We start from the raw sequence: 18877 nt of genomic DNA on the forward strand, positions 1-18877 counted from the left end.
AATATGGAGAACACATGGTGCCTCGTCACTGTGTCTCCAGGTACTCAATGAAGGTCTGTTAATGTTGAATGAATATACTCTAAAGACACTCACGATGTCACAGGAACGCCTTAAAATGCCCCTTTCCCCGGCACCCATGTGCCCATATGCATACAGGTGGGATGGATATGTACATTAGACACACATGTGCCCATGTGTGTGCGAGCAGTCCACACCCATATTCACCGTGTTCCTGTTTCCCCACTCTCCCACCACATTCCCCATTCTCTCTGGCCTGCCCTCCTCCTCCGCTCCCAGCTGTCTGTTGATATGCCAGGTCTAGTCCAACCTGGGGATACTAAGTCTGGCTGTGCTCTCCCCCAAGTACCCACACTCCCCTGGCTTCTGACGCACCATCCAAAGCAAGGCCACACCCAGCCTGCGCCGCGGGCAGTCAGTTGTGGAAAGTGATGAGGGGTGCTTCTCCTGCCTACCTGGTCCACAGGTAACTGTGGCCAGCATGGCTAACATGGTGAGGAAGGTGACAGCTTGCATCGCTCTCCTCGCGACTCAGTGTTCGCCCGAGCGCCAGGAGCCCTGGGCCAGGCGGAGCCTCGATGGTCACATGGCTGTTTGGGGGATCACGTGGCTGTCTGGATGAGCATGTGGAAGCCCCAGGCCTTTATCTGGGGTGCTGCTCTGTGTGATACATTCTGAGTAGGGCTGTGTGAGATGTCTCCAGGCAGCTATGAGTTCGGGAGTGTGTGTCTCTTGTTCTAAATGCACAGCTGGGTGTATACAGTGCCCTTGGGTGCTTATGGTCACAACAACAGGATTCTATGTTGGAGACCTCAGGGTCTCTGGGTCCCCAGGTGGCAGGGCTCGGGGTGAGCAGGGCATTCCTGTGTAAATGAACAAAGCTGTCTGGATGGTGATCCTTGGCTATGTCCAGGAAAGGGCAGGGTCCAGAACAGGGGCGTCTGCTGAGGGACATCTCCTGTGTCCACACTGGTGGCTAAGTTTGCCCAATAGAGCTCTGCTTGAGGGCTGTCTCCTGGACAGGTGGCTTTGTCTAGATGTGTCGTCCTGTCTGTGTGGGGCCGACTGGGTTTCAGCTGTGTCCCAGAATACTGTTACTGGTTCCTGGCCCGTTTGGTGGTACCCAGGTAGGATGACGGCTGTGTTGGGGTTGTGGCCCAGGGCTGGGCTGTCTGAGTGCAGCTGAACTTTCATGAAGGGCTGGTCTCTGTGTGTGATGATGTCACGTGATACTTGCATATGGGACTGTGTGCTGTGTGCATGTGCCCAGCTGAGCTCTCGTGTGCAGCTGAGTTTGGGTGCACGGTTGTCTCTGGGCATTCAGCTGTTTGTGTGTGTGATCATATCACCACCTCTGAATGTGTTACTGTGGTGGTTTGATTCAGGTGTCCCCCATAAACTTAGGTGTTGGTAATGCTAGGTTCCCAGCTGATGGAGATTTGGGGATCAATGCCTCCTGCAGGCAGTGTATTGTTGGGGGTGGGTTTATGGATGTTATAGCCGGTCTTCCCATGCCAGTGTTTGGCACACTCTCCTGTTGCTGTGGTCCACCTTATGTTGGCCAGGGGGTGATGTCCACGCCCTGCTCATGCCATCATTTTCCCCGGCCATCATGGAGCTTCCCCCTCAAATCTGTAAGCCAAAATAAACCTCTTTTTCTCACAAGCTGCTCTTGGTTGGGTGATTTCTACCAGCAATGTGAACCTGACTGCAACAGTAACCAAACCAGCATGAAGACCCGTGTCCTTATAGGGGCTGTGTGCACGGATGTGGCAGAGGATGTGAGTGTGTGTGTGCGTGCGTGCGTGCGTGCGTGTGTGTGTGTGTGTGTGTGTTTGCCCTGCTATGCAGCTGGGACTATGCCCAGCTCCATCCTTGGCTCCTATGGGTGGCCACCCGGGCTCCCATCTTGTCCCCTGCACCCATGGGTGGCTACACCATTGCTCCAACCCCTCCCGGCAGACTCTATTCAGACCTGCCATCTCCCCTTGGGAAACCTTCTGTTAGCGCGCTTTTCCTGGCCATCACCTGTCCCCAGCCCACCTGTGGGCGACAGCTCAGCCACGCTGCCAATGTAGGGGCCGTGCAGGAAGCGCGGCTCACTGTCGTTGATGTCCTGCACCTTGATGATGAATTCCGACTCAGGCTCCAGCAGGCGATTGGTGGCGCGATCCCGGGCCTGGGCCCGCAGCGTGTAGAAGGTTTTCTGCTCACGGTCTAGGCGCTCCATGGCATGGATGTCACCTGTCAGTTCATCGATCAGGAAGATGGTCCCAGCGCCCTCACCTGAGATGGTGTACTTGATGGTCCCATCGCCCTCATCGGAATCCGAGTGGATCTGGGGAGGTGAGAGAAAGGCACAGTGGTGGTGGTTGAGGGAGGCGGCTCCTCTCTGCCACCCCTCTCGAATCCCGTGGGGGTCTGTTCCTGAGCATGTCTCTCCTTCAACACAGTGAGTCTGAAACCACGCTCGTGTCCACACTACAGCCTGTGCTGGGTCTGGAGTGTTTCACATGTGACCCCATGATTCACTTGCCTCTAGGCCCCCAGAGCTGTCAGCCTCAAAGATGCTTCTAAACACTCCCTCCCCTGCTCCCATGGTCCCCCTTTTTTCCTGTATGAAGAAGTCCAGAGCTGATCCTGATGTAATGGCTCACATCTGTGTCCCTCTTTGGGCCTGTGGACTCCAGACCCCTCAACAGCAGAACAAGTGGCAGAGAACTCATCACGAGCAGAGAGGCTGAGGCAGGAGGATCATCATGTGTCTGATGGCAGCCTGGGCTTCAGAGTAAGTTTCAGAGCTGGATGTGGTGGCACAAGTTTTTCACCCCAGAACTCGGGAGGCAGAGGTAGGAGGATCTCTGTGAGTTCCAGGCCAGCCTGAGACTACAGAGTTCCAGGTCAGCCTGGGCTCAAATGAGACCATACCTCAAAAACAAACAAATAAACAACAACCTCAAAAACAGAGTAAATTTCAGGTCATCTTGGGCTAGAGTAAGACCTTGCCTTAAAAAAAAAAAAGCAAAAAAAAAAAAAATCTAAACACACACGCACTCACACAGAAATCTAGAACCATAGAACCACACTTCCTTGCCCCTCTGCCTTGCTCCTGCTTTGAGCACCCACCCTTATTTCTCTGCCTACTGACAACCCACTCTGCAAGGCTCCGTTTACATGGCACCTCTTTCAGGAAGCCTTTCTGGATTCCCCTCCATTCTCCTCCAGGATCGCCAAGTCCATCAAGCCATGGTGACATTGTTGGGGCTTGCAGGGGAGCTGGAGCTGAGCTCCTCAACCCTCAGCATGTATGCAAATCACCCAGGGGTCTGGTTAGTTCTGGGTAAGTCCCCGGAGACCTCACTCTTAGCTCTAGGTCCAGGGCCCCCTCCCCCTGGGCTTGGCACCCCAGGAGATAACTACTGCATCTTAAGTTCTATGAGGAGGAGCTGGAGACCTGAAGTGAAGGGAGAGAGAAGGAAGGAGGCAGGATTCCAAGTGGATCTGTTGCGTACCAGCATCGGGGGGGCGGGGGGCTTGTGGGTGAGGGGGACAAGTGAGTGCCTTTATTTAGATTAGGACTCTGGAAAACAAACCCTGTTTGAGCAAGCCTTACAGACTTTTTGCTTTTCATTTTCCTGTTAAGGATCACAAATGTGACGTTACCGACTTGGGGTCAGAGTATTGAGGGGCTGCCTGGCTCCCCTCCCTGCCCTCCCTCGTTCCATCCCAGAGCTTCTACCAAGGGGCCCAGAGGAAGGAAGAGGCCATGCACCCTAGCCAACTTGCCTGCAGCATTGCCCCTCAGGGCGCCTTTGCAAGGCATCTCTACTATCTGGGTCTGTCGCTTTATCTGTAACATGGCCATCGTAATAACCCATCCTTCCAGAGCAGCTGGGTTGACAGTCCCCTAAGGCCCTGAGCTGCCTGGTGCTGCTGACATTAAAAGACCCAACAGCCACAGAGCGAGCTAGCAGGGTGCTGCCCACAGTGGTCGAACAGGACCCCAGTGGTTGCTAGATCACCCAAGGGCCCAGGAGGCGGGGAGCTGGGAGAGGACAGAGAATATGATACATGGTATTTCACTATTTTAACAACCCATGCAATGAAACCTGTTGGCACTAGCTGAAAACCAGCCTTGCCTAAGAATAAATATCCACCTAATGTTAGCTATCACTATTATACTATTACTAAGGGTTCACTATATATAGCTGGGATTTCTGCCCGGTACTGCTAGGCACCAGACTCCAGGCTGTTCCCGCTGCACCAAATCTCTTCAAGGAGGAGCCAGCAAAAGTCTGTTTTCTCGTAAACAGACACATATAAGACTTCGCCCTCCAATGCCAAGTCTCCAAGCTTTCCTGAGCACAGGAAACCCACCCTGACGAAGCTGGCGGCCGTGTTCCCCTCTGAGCATCCCTGGAGACGGAGAGGGGACGATGAAGGCAATCTCTAACGCTTTTTGGCCTGGGGCCCCTCAGTTGAGAACGAGAGGCAGAGAACTCATCACGAACAGGGAGGACAGCCCACGCTTGCCACGCGAGAGGAGCTGGGGTGTAAATTCTGCGGGTGGAACTTTGCGTCTGAAAGGTGGATTATAGAAGTGCCATTTGGAAGATTGAACGGCCCATAAACATTTTCATATTTCATTAGCCGATTAATGGGCATCTCTCTCTTTTTGGCGACTCTGCTGATTCTCAGCAGAAATCACGGGAGTAAATGGAGGCGTGTGGTGGAACCTTTCCGGGTCCCTGTCCTGTTATAGATTGCCCCAATTAATGCCTGTCCTGGGCTCCGCCGAGAAGCCTTCTTCCTGTCCAGTTACTGTTAATAGATTTCTCATAAGTGGCTGGATTGTAAAAACCTCATAACTCAGTTTAATGCCCCCAATAAAATTATCTCAGGACGTCGGCCCTGAATCATCGGCAGTCGGGGATGAGGGGACTGGTCTCTCCCATTAGCTACTGACGCTCTTCTTCTACCTTTCCCCAAGGAGATCTGTGGGAGGAGGGATCTGAGCCCTCTTGGGGTGCCCCCACTCATTTCCCAATCAGACCTGCCGCCTGTGCATTCAATCAACACACTTCGGAGCAGTGCGGTACAACAGAGACCCTTAGAAGAGGGAAGTTGACAGCTGTCCCCTTACTGGCATTCCTCACTGCCCGGTGAAAGGTGACCATGGCCATTCCTCACATGAGAAACTCACACACACAGACAGGAAGTCATTTGCTCGGACACACAGCTCAGCATGGAAGTCACGTTCCTGACTCACGCACTGAGGTTGTGACCATGGGCACCTCAGCCTTGTTTTCCCACCTGAAGAGGCCAAGGTGCTCTAGCTAGTGCCAGTGAGGGTTAAATGATCAAATGTTGGCGACGGTCTCATCTCCTTGCCCACGAACACCTCCTTCCCTCTGTCTCCTGGGTATCCAAGAAGTCCCGGCAGCCCTCCACATTGCCATTCAGAGCTCGTGTGACGATCACTCGCTCTCTGTAAGGAGTGAGGAGGAGGGAGTGGAGCCCGGTGATGATGTCATTGGTGTTCTGTGAAGTGTGACACAGAGCTCATGCTGGAACCCAGCGGCTGCTCTTGGGGGTCCCTGGGGACTATGGGGTCAGACAGGGCCAACCAGCCCGGGGAGTGCAAAGCTCAGAGCTGTGAACCCGGGGTCGGTTGGGTCTTAGCTTTGAGTGGACAGGGGCGTGCCTGGCTTGACTCTAAGAAGATGTTTGTGAAGCCTTTCCGCTGGGGTGTGGAGGCTGGGGGACGGTGCTCACGTGTGCTGAGCACCAACTGTGTGTCAGACATGCGGCAGACTCTGTAAAGATCAAACTGGACTTTGTGGAGTTTCTGGTAAGAGGCTGAGGTGGGTCCAAGGCTGTTGGACTCCAAAGTGCCGGCCAGTCCTGCTGCAGCCTTAGGGAACCTGGCAGGTCACCTCAAGGTGCTCCTAGTAGAAGATGGGCTGGAGAGCAGCTAGTCCTGCCTCTAGCCTTTGTCACGCACCTAGCAGGCCGTCACCACTGGTCATCAGTGGCCTTTTCTCTCTGTGCCTCAGTTTTACTATTTGAAAAAAGGACCTCAAATCACAAATCAGAAAAGGATAATGGGTCTGAAGTCAGGAGTAGCTTGCGTGCCAGTCTCAACTGTGCCACTACGCTGCTGTGACCTGCCAAACCACGCCCTGGCTAATAGCTGGCCTTCTCTGAGCCTCAGTTTTCTCATCTGTAAATGGGACCATTATGTCTGCACGGATTCTGAAGATTCATAAGACAGTGTAAGAAAAATACCTGGCATGTAATAAGTGCTTCATGTAGATACTACCCTCCCCTTTTCTTCTTTGGACTGTGACGGGACTGGGGGGGTGTTCCTCCTAGTTTACTTTCTTCATCTATTCCCCCCCCCCCGACCTCTAAACACAAGGGCCAGAAACTCAGATCTACCCAGCAATGACTCATGGACTTCTCCCAACGTCTTCTGACCGTCAAACCTCTGCGAGTCTCCTGCTGTGTGGTGGCAGAGCATCACCTGCTCTATCCCTGCTCCCCGCCCGCGCCCTCCATGCCCCGACCCCTGTAGCAGCTAATTGGGGTTGTCACGTGGGTGCCCCCTGCCTTGTGGACCTCGGGGACTGAGTTTGAGTTGCTAGGTCTGAGTTCCCAGGATGTTCGCACACTAAAAGCCTGACAACGTCTGCAGAAAACAAACAAACAACAACAAAAACAACATTCCTGTCTCTCCAATTCCCAGCTCAGGGTCCAGTAGCAAGCATACAGAATGCTCGTCTAATGACATATTGCAACTATCACTAGAGTGCTCCAGCTGTCTTTTGGGATTTTGTGAGGACCCAGTCATGGCTCAGCCCCAAGTACACATGAGCTAGACAAAGGAGCACAGTTGTTGGATCCCTATGCTGCTTCAGCCACAGCACTTCATTTAGATCCCACATGAGAGATTATGGTCTATGCAATGGGCAGACCCATTATATGGATGGGCAAACTGAGGCCCAGAGAGGCTGCAAATCCCACCTAGAGCTACACAGCTCACGAAAGACAGCTCCGAGGCCAATGTAATACCCAGCCCTGTTCTAACTAATGGCATCCAGAGATGCCCGCCCCTTGAGAGGAGCCACCCCCTCCACCCCAACCCCAACCCTTCATCATACACAACAGAAAACATGAGAGTGATGGTTTTTCATCCCAGGGGGGCTGAAAAATGGGATTTAGGAGGCCATTAATTACTTCCTCCTAATTAAATCAAAATTAAATGCGAGCAGAGGTACGTTTTCCTTATTAAAGACAATTAAACGGACAGCGAGGCTACGCAAATAAAACGAGCCCAGGATTTAAACGGAAAGCAAATCAAATAAAAAGCCTCCCCCGGAATGTGAGGGGTCTGTTCATGTGGCGCTCCTCGTAAACCAGGAGTTCATCAATTTTCTTTAAATATTAGCAACTTAATTAAATCCACACTCCTCCCCACTCTAATCCTGCCGTATATCTAAAATAGATCTCACCACCCACAGGAGTTGGTCATAAGTGCTGACCCCATAATTCTATCGTTTTTTAAAAAAAAAATTAAAAATCCTACAAAATCCACACCCAGCTGACAGGAGCCTGGGGGAAATTACAGTTCAGGAAGGGGATTAGTCAAACTACCCAGACTTTATGGGAATGCTGGGAGGGGGTTTGGGGTGGGGTGTATGTGAGAAGGCGAAGAGAGGTGGCTGGGAAGGCCCGCTGGGCGGGGCAGCGGAGGGAGCTGTTGCTGGGGCCTTGGCGATAACCTGCCACCTGCATGCCCCTGAGGTTCCTGGCAGTGAGTGATGGAGGAGGAGGAGGCTGTGAACAGGTTACTGTTGGGCGCCCGGGGTTCACTGCCTGGCGCTGTTGCTAAGCTACCTTTGGAATTCGACAAGGACGAATGGTTGGATGCTTGGAGCAGCTCCCTGGAGTGGGGGGACCAGGAAGCAGCGAATTCACAGAAACCATGAAGTCCTTCCTCCAGAGCGAGGAGCGTGAGCCTACGTATGTACATACGTGCGCGGGCTCAGTTGGCAAGGAGGAGGTAGGTAGCTTTTAAAAGCCCCAAGCATGCATTCTCGGGGGTCAACTCCCCTCCAAGGAGTGTGGGAAGTGAGGATGCCTGGGTGCCCAGGAGGATTTTGGGACTGGGGACAGGGGTGCCCAAAATGTGAGTGTACCGGCCTAGCTCCAGTTGGTACTCTGGTCATACCTCAGGCTTCCTCCCTTGGTGAGAAAGTATACAGGGTCAATGTCTGTGAGGCTATGGAAACTTCTCGCTCCCTGCATGGAGTGCTCACCTGGAGCTGGCCTGGACAGCAAGGGCTCCAGGCAGAGGCGATCAAAGGAGGAGGTATCAAGCCAGGAGTGGCTTCATGAAAAGCAAGGACGGAGTGGATGTGTACAAGTCCTCTGTTCTCTATGGTCCCGGGCCCAGATCTCTAGCCAGGCTAGCCAACAGTCACTCAGTGTTTGTGAAGGCAGAAGCTGGTGAGGAAATGAGAGGCCTATACCACACAACACCTGGCACTTACCAGTTAGACTAGCCTGGCTGGCCAGGTAGAGCTGGGAATTTTCTGTCTCTGCCTCCCCAGAGCTGAGGTTACAGGTAAGCACTACCCTCTTGCCATTTTTTTTTTTTTTTTACACGGGCACTGGGATTGAGCTCACACCCCTGTGCTTGTGAAGAAAGCAAGCACTTTACCGACTGAGCCATCTCCTCGGCCCCAGTCAGACCTTCTTATAATGAAAGGGGTGATTAGGAACCCCCATCTGCCAACAGGCTGGTTCAAGGTGACATTGTGGGGCTCACGCTTGACACTGAGATCATAAAGACTGACCAGATGCTGCAGATACACGCTGCATCTTGAGTTTCTCTTTTTAGGACCTAGGTGGCTTTTGCAGAGCTCTGACTGCTGGGCCGCTGACCTCTGAGCCAACCACCTCCTCCTCCAGCCTTAGAAAGATGTTTCAGAGCCCTTCTGGAGACCCTGGACAGGCCATACCTTTGTCCAGGCATGGAGGTCTCTCAGGTCAGGACTCGGCACGAGGCTGGCCTCTTCTCCCTGTGACATCAGAAACTACAGCCCTCAGGGGTGCAAACACTGGCTCAGCCCGCTGCCTACTCCAGCTCTTCGCCCTCTCTGCCCTCAGTTTCCCCACTTACAAAAGAGAACGTTAATTTCCACCTTGCACTTAGAGAATTAAGCATTTTAGATGAGAATAATAAAAAAATAAACAGACAAGTCGTAGGCTGGACAGTTTATGGGCTATTTGTTATCTTAATCCTCAAGCTTCTCAGGAAACCCCATGTCCTCAGATAAAGACACGAGTCTTAGGAAGGTGAAGGAGTGTATTCAAGATCATGAGGAAAACAGGCTGGCAAGACAGGCCATTAGAACTTGCATTTCTTAGCTACTTGTCCATGAACACCTGCCCTCCTCCATCCTTCCTGCTTGCCTGGCCTATAGTCAGCTGGCCCTCCTGTGCCATGAGGACGCTGCATGATCTAGAACGAGGCCTGAGCCTGTGTGAGCTCATCTGTGCGATCTGGCTTTGTTCTGTCGTGGTGACTGACTTCAACCCCAAGTATAGAGGGACAGGAGCAGAGGAGCAGTGACTCCTGAGTCTAGACCACAGGAGAGCTGCGATTCCTACCAGCAGACTTTGGGTTTATATACCAGCTTTCATCTGGTCCCTGTCAGAGGCTGAGCTCTGTCCTCAGTGCCACTTACCTCCCAATCGTCAGGCCCATGTAGCAGATCATGCTGTTAGCCTAAACAAAAGCTAGAGTATTGTCCCTGGGTGCCACGTACTTTCAATCACCTTCTATTTCATTTCTACTCCCGACATCAGTGAATAAGCCAGGCTCCTTCAAGCCTCCAGGTCTTTGCACAGGCTCTAACTTCCTCCCCATCAACCTGAGCGAACATCTACTTATGGGCTAAGACCCAAACCCAGGTCAGGTGCTCCCCCCAACACACCCATGAAGCCAGCCAACTATTATACTATTGCACTATTTAAGGGCTGGGGAGATGGCTTAGTGGTTAAGGTGTTTGCCTGCAAGGCCAAAGGACCCAGGTTCGATTCTCCAGGACCCGTGTAAACAAGATGCATAAGGTGGCACATGAATCTGGAGTTCGTCTGCAGTAGCTAGAGGCCCTGGTGCTCCCATTCTCTCTTTCTCTCTCTTTTCCTTGTTCTCTCTGCCTCTTTCAAATAAATAAATAAAAATACTTTAAAAAATACTACTTTATGAGTACCGACTTGGTTCCAGGTACTGGTTTCTGAGGGTGTCTGTGATACTCTGGAGACCCCCAAGTCTCCAGAGGTTGGGTCATAATTTCATCCCCCTCACCCCCTTGCATCTTGACCCCTGGCCTCCATGAGGGGCAAGGAACAAATGGACGAATGCAAGCCCTCAGTTCTTTATAATCCTGGGCCTAGATCTTTAGCCAGGTTGACCAGCATTGACTCAGAATTGGAGAAGGCAGCATGCATTCATTCACTGGACAGTGTGGGAGCTTCTCTGGCACTGGGCACTGGGGATTTAATGGTGAGTGAAAGAAACACGGTCGGACGGAAGAGACAAGTGTTAATTGCATAACCAAACAAGCACTCATAATTAAAGCACATGAAGGAAAGATACAGGGACCTCAAGGGTATGTGGGGACGGAGTGTCCACTCATCTGTCCTGAGCTGTTGTGGTCAGGCAGAGGCTTCTCTGAGAAGCGGCATTTGAGCTGAGACCTGCAGCGAGTATAGGGAATGTGGTAGAAGGAACAGGTCAGAGCAGGGAGAGCAGGTAACCTGGGCAGAGGGGTGACAGGAGGGTGCCTAGGATATGGGACAACCTTTCTGGACATCAGTCTAGACCAGCTGTACGGCTGAAACAAGAGACAGAGAGGCAGGGGGGACCCTCCCCCGCCCGACTTTGCAGAGGGCAGGCGAGCCCCTAGGTGTGACCCTACGTGCACAGCAAGTATGGAAGCATTTTAGGCAGGAGGCCAGTGTACATGAGTGATGTGATCAGATTTGCAAACTTTCTGGCCTGTTCTACCTATATGTATGGGGGGGGGGGACTGGTTTGTCTCACTGGCTTTCTCTGTCTGGGATACCAGCAGCATGGGGTTGAGGAAGGCATGGGGGCAGAAGTGGGACCGGAGATCAGCTAGAAGAAAGTTCTGGAGACAGCAGCTAGCGTCTATGCCTACCGTGGGCGTCCCCAGAGTCCCGCTTTACCTTGCCCACGTACAGGGGCTCAGTGCCCGTGTACTCCTCCACCACGAAGAACTGATTCCACACCCAGCCTCTCTTCACCCGGCCTGTGCCCAGAATGCCGTCTTGAGACAATGAGGGTGATGAAGATGACGACGGTGCAGGTGTGCCCGCGGCCCACAGGTGGCCCGGCAGTGGTGCGGGTGGCGGCAGCAGCAGCAGCAGCAGCAGTGTGGGTGACAGGGCGGCTCCTGCCCGGAGCACCCCACCTTCCGGCCGGGGCCTCATGCTTGGCTGCATGGGTCGGCCCCAGGAGCATGGACCGGGGGGAGGCAGGGGAGCTTGGTCCCACGATGACTCAGCGCCAGGTCACATGGTGGCCTCAACAAGGCTGCCGGGCAGCCCGGCTGGACGGGGAGGGGGCGCTGGCCGAACCGGGGCATGGACAGCCCGGTCCCCGCCCGCGCCCCCCTTGCTGAAGTCCCTGGCCCAGTCACCAGGCAGCGTCACCACAGCTCCTGAGTTCGTTGCATGCCATGGTCCCTGCACCAAGACGACGTGGGTTGAGGCTGAGTAGACCTTGAGATCCTTGGAGGCCTAGGGCCTGTCCAGCTCCATTCCAAGCCTGCAGAATAGAAGAGGAAACATCTGAGGGCATTCTATCAGGCTGAATTTGTCTTTAGGCCAGTGGAAACTAATTAAATACCTACTACGTGCCTGGCCTTTTGTAAGGTGGCACATATATGATACTGACTTCGGTAACTCTCTCTTCCTGGGGGTCGCATAGGGTGGCAGGTGAGCCTCCCACACCCGCTTCTGCCCCTAACTTCGGCTCCCAAGATGTTTTCACCTTCCCACCTCTTTCCGAAGCACCTTGTCCCAGCCCTGGCTCCAAGGTCTCTCTCCTGCTCCCATGCTGACTCAGAGCTTGCTGGCCCTGCCCCTGGCTGACAATCTTTCTGGCCGGGGCTGCTCTATCCCCTGGAATCCCCAAAGCTGTAAAGTCTCTGGGACTTCCAGACCCACAAGTGCCAAGTGTGGCTCCTAGCCGCCACATTCCATCTTCTACGGGATCCAGACAGGGGCTCAGAGAAAGCCCTCTGGGAGTTGTCTCCTCCACATCCCTTACTGGAAGGGAGCCTTGGAGTCCCACGGGGCGTTGTTTGGACAGCTCTGAGTGTCTCTGAATAGCTATTAGCCCCTCTTGGTACCTCTATCCCCCCAAATTTTCCCCTTTCCTTGCCTGCCCCCAACCAGCCCAGGCCAGCCTGTCCACATCCATCCATCTCTCCTTCCCTCCTCCATCGGATCCCACTCCGAGCAAGAAAGGATCCGAGGGACTCACGCCTACTCGAGCCATGATGATGAATAATGGCTTGATGTGGGTGTTTACGGGACAGCCATGCTTTCGCAGAGGAATTTCAGGCACCGAGAAGCGCAGTGGAGGTAGGCGCTCACACCCCTCGCCCGCCCCCATGCCCCGATATGGCACTGCGCACCAACGCCCTGCTGTGAACTGAAGTTCCCAGATCCAAGCTGCTTCTAACAAGGTGGATTGGTTGCTGATTAGAACTTCAATGACTATGTGTGTGTGTGTGTGTGGGGGGGGGGTTGGAATGGCCCCTTAAGTAGCCATTTTTTGCCCATCTCTGTGTGTGACTCTAAATCCTTTGGAGTGTTGAAGTTGATCTCTTAATACCCATTAACCCAAAAGCTAGGAATGTCATCAGACAGCATCTGAGGCCCACACGCTCCGTTATAAGGCCCCTACCTGATGTTTCCACCAGTGCATTTGAAAAGTGCCTTGGTTTACTGTTGTTGTGACTGTAAAACCTTCATGAAACTGGAATAGGGAGTAGCTTAAGTCTCTGTGGTAGTTTGAAAGCAAAGGTCCCCCACAGCCTCCTATGTCTGTGATTAAACCTCATACTGAGACCCCAGCTGCTGCAGCCTTTGGGAGGTGGAGCCTTGCTGGAGGAGGCGTGTCCTTGGGGGCGGAGCTTGGACTTATTAGCTCTGCTCCAAACCCAGTACCTAGACTACCTCTGCCCAGATATGTGGCATGGTGTGAACTGACTTCCTGCTCATGCCACCGTGAGGAAAATTTCCCCTCTAAACTGTAAGCTCGAAGTAAACCCTTTTCTCCCATCAGCTGCTTCTAGTTGGGTGTTTTGCCCCAGTGGTGAGAGAGTGACTGGGACACTGTTTCAGGGCCACGGACACTCGTATTTGGCTCTAGAACATGTCTCTTCTTTGAAGAGAGAGCTATTTTTTCTTTTTAAAAAAATGTTTTTTTGTTTATTATTTATTTATTTGAGAGAAAGAGGCAGAGAGAGAGAGAGAGAGAATGGGCATGCCAGGGCCTCCAGCCACTGCAAACGAACTCCAGACACATGCACCCCCTTGTGCATCTGGCTTACATGGGTCCTGGGGAATTGAGCCTCAAACTGGGGTCCTTAGGCTTCACAGGCAAGTGCTTAACCGCTAAGCCATCTCTCCAGCCCAATTTTTTTCTTTTTCTTTTTCTTTTGTTTGTTTTTTAAGATAGGTTCTCACTCTAACCCAGGCTGACCTGGAATTCTCTATGTAATCTCAGGGTGGCCTTGAACTCACAGCAATCCACCTAGCTCTGCCTCCCAAGTGCTGGGATCAAAGGCGTGTGCCACGACGCCTGGCTAATTTTTTTCTGCTCTTCTCCCATAATACTGAACTGTGAGCTTATCTGCCTTGGTTCCTAGCGCCTAGGCTAAACCTGGGGCAGAGGTAAGGCCAGTGAATGTGTCAATGGCAGCGTGGGGGTGTGCGGCTGGGCAGAAGCTAGGTGTGAGGCGGACCTGGCTGGAGTTAGACCCTTGGACAAAGAAGTTCTCTGAATATCTGGGGTGGAAATGTGGGACACCTCCTTTGACAAGCACCACAGTGGTGGTCTCATGCCATCTTGTCACGTGAGTTCCGTGTACCCAGGTGGCAGATGCCAACCCTCCAGGGTTTTTTTTTTTTTTTTTCACAGCACCAGTTCTTATGTGTGTGCCAGGGACTTGATGGTAGGTCAAATCATTGAAGGTGATGGCCATGGGCCAATAGCAACAGTACTCAGAGGAAACAGAAAGGGCAGTCCTGGACATGGTGTCCCCTCATCCCTCTGGGCCCTAGCCTGACCTAACCTAACCGGGGCCAGAAGAAACGTGATCTGCTTGTGAGCGCACAGCATCCTCCATGCCGCCCCCCTTGCCACTCGCTCTGTGGGCCCGGGTGTGACTCCCTGCTGAGCAGCTGCTTCTAGGGACTGTTCTGATTCCCCACACGATGGCCTGGCTGGCTGGTCGTAACGAGGCTGGAGTTACGGGTGAGGAGGAGGTACACTCCGAAGCCTTCATTTCCTGGAGCTTATGATTTCCCTTCGTGCTGCTGGGGAACTGTTCCCCTGGCTCGGTCAGGCGGCTCCAGGTCTGCACAGTGAAGCCGGGAAGCGCCGAGGAGGGGGCGGATCGAGAGGCTGAGCGTGCTGGGGGAGGGGGGGCAGCCGCTGATGTGCTCGGGCACCCACCTGTTGGCTGCCACTGCTCTTTCCGACTCTTCCCTCCCCCTTTCCCTTATTCCTTTGTTTATAACACCTTTTGCAAGCTGAGTGCCCCGGGATTCAATCACTCACCCGTTCATCAAATGCCCAGGACGGGAAACGGAAATGTACTGCATTCATTCACTCATGCATTCACTCGCTCATTCAGCAGATTTTTGAAAATTCTTTTTTTCTATGTGCAGCAGCAAGATGGGACCAGTTACCAGGAGAAAGATGTGTGTTTGCTGGCTTTTTTCCCTCTCCAGAAATATTTATTTAGCACTTCCGGGATGCCAGCCCCAGAGCCAGTCAGGGGACATAGCCATAAACTGAGTCCAGGCCCTCAGGGAACTGACCTTTGGGAGTATGGGGGGCAGGGGGTAAAGGAATGACTGTAACACGATCCCAGGGGGAGAATGAGGCGGGAGAGGCGGGGGCAGAGGGACAGACTGAATGGAGGGAGAGGAGGCTCTGGGGAGGGGGTCTCTCAGAGGATGTGGACTGGGCAGAGGTGCACCCAGATTTAAATCCCAAGAGATGTCTGGATATGCGGAATTTGGGGTGCCGGTAAGCCGCTGAGGCCAAAGACCTGGGTCCAAGCCCCAGTTCAGAGTAAGTGAAGACGGAGAGCGCCATCTGAAGTATACTGCTCACTCGGGGCTGGAGCAGAGCCTTGAACCGGGGACTTGGATCTCTCTTGTCGTAGGGCACCTCTGGGGATGGGAAAAAGTGCTACTCCGGTGAACAGGGCATGCAGCTCCTGCTGGTTACACTTGGCACCCACTTGTGCCCTCTCATCCTGAGTACCCTGTTTCCTATTATCCTGTTGCCTCCCCCACCTGGGTCTTGGTACCTTGGCTACCAGGGCCTCCCTCTGGTTGTTGGCCAGGCTTCCTGGCTGCCGGCCAGCTCTTTGCCACTCTGCACTGCCTGCCAGGGACGCCCCAGACTGCTTGCCCTTCTACCTTCCTCCCTCCTCTCCCAGGGGGTGCCCACCACAGAACCTGCCCCGGCATCCAGTCTGTCCAGGGCGGGTAGCAGTGGAGTCCTGGGATTGTGTCTGGCAACCCTGGGACTCTTGTGTGAGCCTTGGGGGCGTGTGCAGCCTTCTCTGAGCTTCAGGCCTCAACCTGCAGCACAAAGGTGTCTAGTCCCAAATGAGGTTAAGAACTGGGCCTGGCCAGGCTCAATTAATGTTGGCTTTTCCCTTTCCGCCCTTCAGCCTCGCTTCGGCGGTGTAGCCGTGTGCTTGGGCTCCCGTGCGGGTGGCAGACGCGTACGCCAGCTTGCACGTGCAGACCCAGCCTTTCTTTCCATCCGCCGCGATGAGCTTCCGCCACACATTGTGTTAGGCACAGCCAAGATACACGAGTCCTGGCCTTGCAAGGAGGGGACACAGTGAGCCAGTGACATGTCTGCTGTGGTTTAGATTTGCCTTGACCTTTCTGAAATTCATGTTAGGATCAGTTGCCCTGGGAGGCGTTGAAAAGTGGAGTCTTAAAACAGATATTGGGGGTTATCACAAAGAACTACGCAGATCTCTGAGGATTGGATGCAGGTCATCCTGGGCTAGAGTGAGACCCTGTCTCAAAAACAAAACAGGTTTGGGCGTGGGGGCGCACACCTTTAATCCCAGCGCTTGAGAGGCAGAGGTAGAAAGGGTCACTGTGAGTTCAAGGCCACCCTGGGCTGGAGTGAGACCCTACCTCGAAAATACCAAAAAGTGGGGTGGAGGGCTGGAGAGATAGCTTAGTAGTTAAGGTGCTTTCCTGGGAAGCCCACATAAGCCAGATGCATAGGGTGGCTTATGTGTCTGGAGTTTGTTTGCAGTGGCTGAAGGGCCTGGCATGCCCACTCTCTCTCTCTCTGTCTGACTCTCTCTCTTCCTAATAAATGATTTAAAAAAAAAAAAAGAGCAGAAATGTCGTATTTTTGACACATTCACAATGCCGCATCATTGTTCTTTAAAAACAAAAAAAAAGAACTGTGTTGTGAAGGGGTCAAGTTTGACCACAGTGAGGTCAAGAGATACTGGAAAACGGGGGCTGGGGGGATAGCTTAGCGATTAAGGTGTTTGCCTGCAAAGCGAAAGGATCCCAGTTCGATTCTCCAGGACCCACGTTGAGCCAGATGCACAAGGGGACGCATGCATCTGGAGTTCATCTGCAGTGGCTGGATGCCCTGGCATGCCCATTCTCTCTCTCTTAAGTAAGTAAATAAATAAATAAGAGATACTGGAAAGAGAAAGGGTGGCAATGGGGAGGCCGGTGTGGCATTCGTGAATTCACATTACCTGCTTCCCCATCAGCTCAGGAGGGATCATGAACCAGTGTCCAGGGAGTACCACTCATGCCCCTGCCAGCCCTATACACCGCTGAGCCCAGGGCCCCAACGAGGCTCTGGAACTTCACTGGGGACACACAGTGGGCAGGGGTGATGGGCAAGAAGTTAACCACGTGATGTGGCAGAGACCCACCACAGTGGTCGCTGGAGCCTGGGCTTTGGTGCCCTGCTGGGCCAGGGATGGGTCTTTGGGTGCCACAGCATGGGCAAGTCAAGGGACCCGCAGCGGGGACAGGATGGCCGGGACTGAGGGCAAGGTTGTTTTCCAACAGCCATGAAGCATTTCAGCCTACTGTGTGGAGAGCTGGTGACCAGCCAGAAGTAGTCAGAGGTGAGCCTTGGGCTAAGAAACATCTACCCTCTTTCCTCCCTTCCTCCTTCCCTCCTTCCTCCACCCACCCACCCATCCACTCCACTCCGGAACACTCCCTACCAAGCCAGATAAGGAGTTCCCAGTTCTGGAATGCAGACAACTTATCGACACATGCCCCTCCTCCAGGACCCCTCACCAGCTTTTACCACATGCTGGGGCAATGTACAGTTCCCATGCCTACCCAATAACACTCACTGAACCCTCACTGAGCCAGGCCCCATAGACAGACACACACGCCCCAGGATGAATAGGAGAGATTTTTTTTTTCTCTTTTTAAAACAACAACCACAAAAGCAACTTAACAAAGCACATGAAAGGGAAAGCACTGGAAGCTGGCATCTAACTGGGTAACCAGAACAGGCACCTGGAAGGGGCCCTGGAGCAGATCCTTGATTCAGGAGGAGGATATGGGCATGGGGAGGGAGATGAGGAGGCAGGAAGTGACGGGAAGAAAGAGCACAAGCCGAGGAGCCCTCAGGACAGGGGCAGGGGACGGTGGACAGACACAGCAGTCTGGCTGGATTGATGGTGTGTAAACAGAGTGATGAGAGGTACAGAAGGCACAGCTGACTGTGACGCGTCCTTTCTTGTTTCTGTGTCATTTCAATATCCACTGTTACTGGAGCCATGCTCAGCTTCTCCGTGAGCAGTGAGTGGTCTAAGCCAGAGAGAGCCATTTTCTCTCTGCCCACCAGTAATTGGTTTAGCGAGTACCCTGTAACACAATTCTAGTCAATGGAATATAAAGGGCTGTCTTCTGGGAAGCTTCTTGGAAAATATTTCTACTCCTAAAAAGAAAAGAAAAGAAAAGAAAAGAAAAGAAAAGAAAAGAAAAGAAAAGAAAAGAAAAGAAAAGAAAAGAAAAAGAAATGCCACGGGGAGACCCTTTTTGATTTTTGCACATGAGAGTAAGTAATGGCTGGAGCAACGGCAGCCGTTTTGGGGTGACACAGGGAGCTGTTCCAAAGGGCCAAGAAGACCTATAAAGGGAAGAGGGAACCATCTATGTCCCTCACGGCACTGCTGAACCCCTGAATAACTTGTCCAATTCCAGCACCTGTTTCCACCACATTCTTTTTCTCTCCCTGGGAGTATCTCAGATCCGTCTAGCTGAGTCTACCCCTGGGGCTTGCTGTGCCTGTGAGGACAGGCTCCGAACCACGCCTACCTTCCACAGCACAGCACGGCACTGGAGACTGGGAGGAACTCAGGGGAGACTTGCTCCAGACAGACTTCAGGGGCTGCCCAGGCAACGTGACGTTGCATGTCACCAGGGAGCCCCCGGCTCTGCGGCTCCGCCGTGACTCCCCCTATTCTCCTGGCGACATTGCCACACTATTTCTGTC

The 18877-nt window shown here is 53.2% G+C and overlaps 1 protein-coding gene across 1 annotated transcript in view; it reads right to left on the minus strand.

Annotated features, from left to right (window-relative positions):
- Positions 1 to 18877, minus strand: part of Cdh22 (cadherin 22) — a 141196-nt gene that overhangs the window by 65803 nt on the left and 56516 nt on the right. The window contains exons 2-3 of the mRNA XM_004663892.2: positions 11281 to 11881; positions 2062 to 2356 (exon numbers count right to left, since the gene is read on the minus strand). Of these exons, the coding sequence (XP_004663949.2) occupies positions 2062 to 2356; positions 11281 to 11556 (571 nt within the window). The 5' untranslated portion in view covers positions 11557 to 11881. The remainder of the gene's footprint in view (positions 1 to 2061; positions 2357 to 11280; positions 11882 to 18877) is intronic.

This window comes from Jaculus jaculus, chromosome 8 (genome assembly GCF_020740685.1).
Source record: "Jaculus jaculus isolate mJacJac1 chromosome 8, mJacJac1.mat.Y.cur, whole genome shotgun sequence".
Taxonomy (NCBI): Eukaryota; Metazoa; Chordata; class Mammalia; order Rodentia; family Dipodidae; genus Jaculus; species Jaculus jaculus.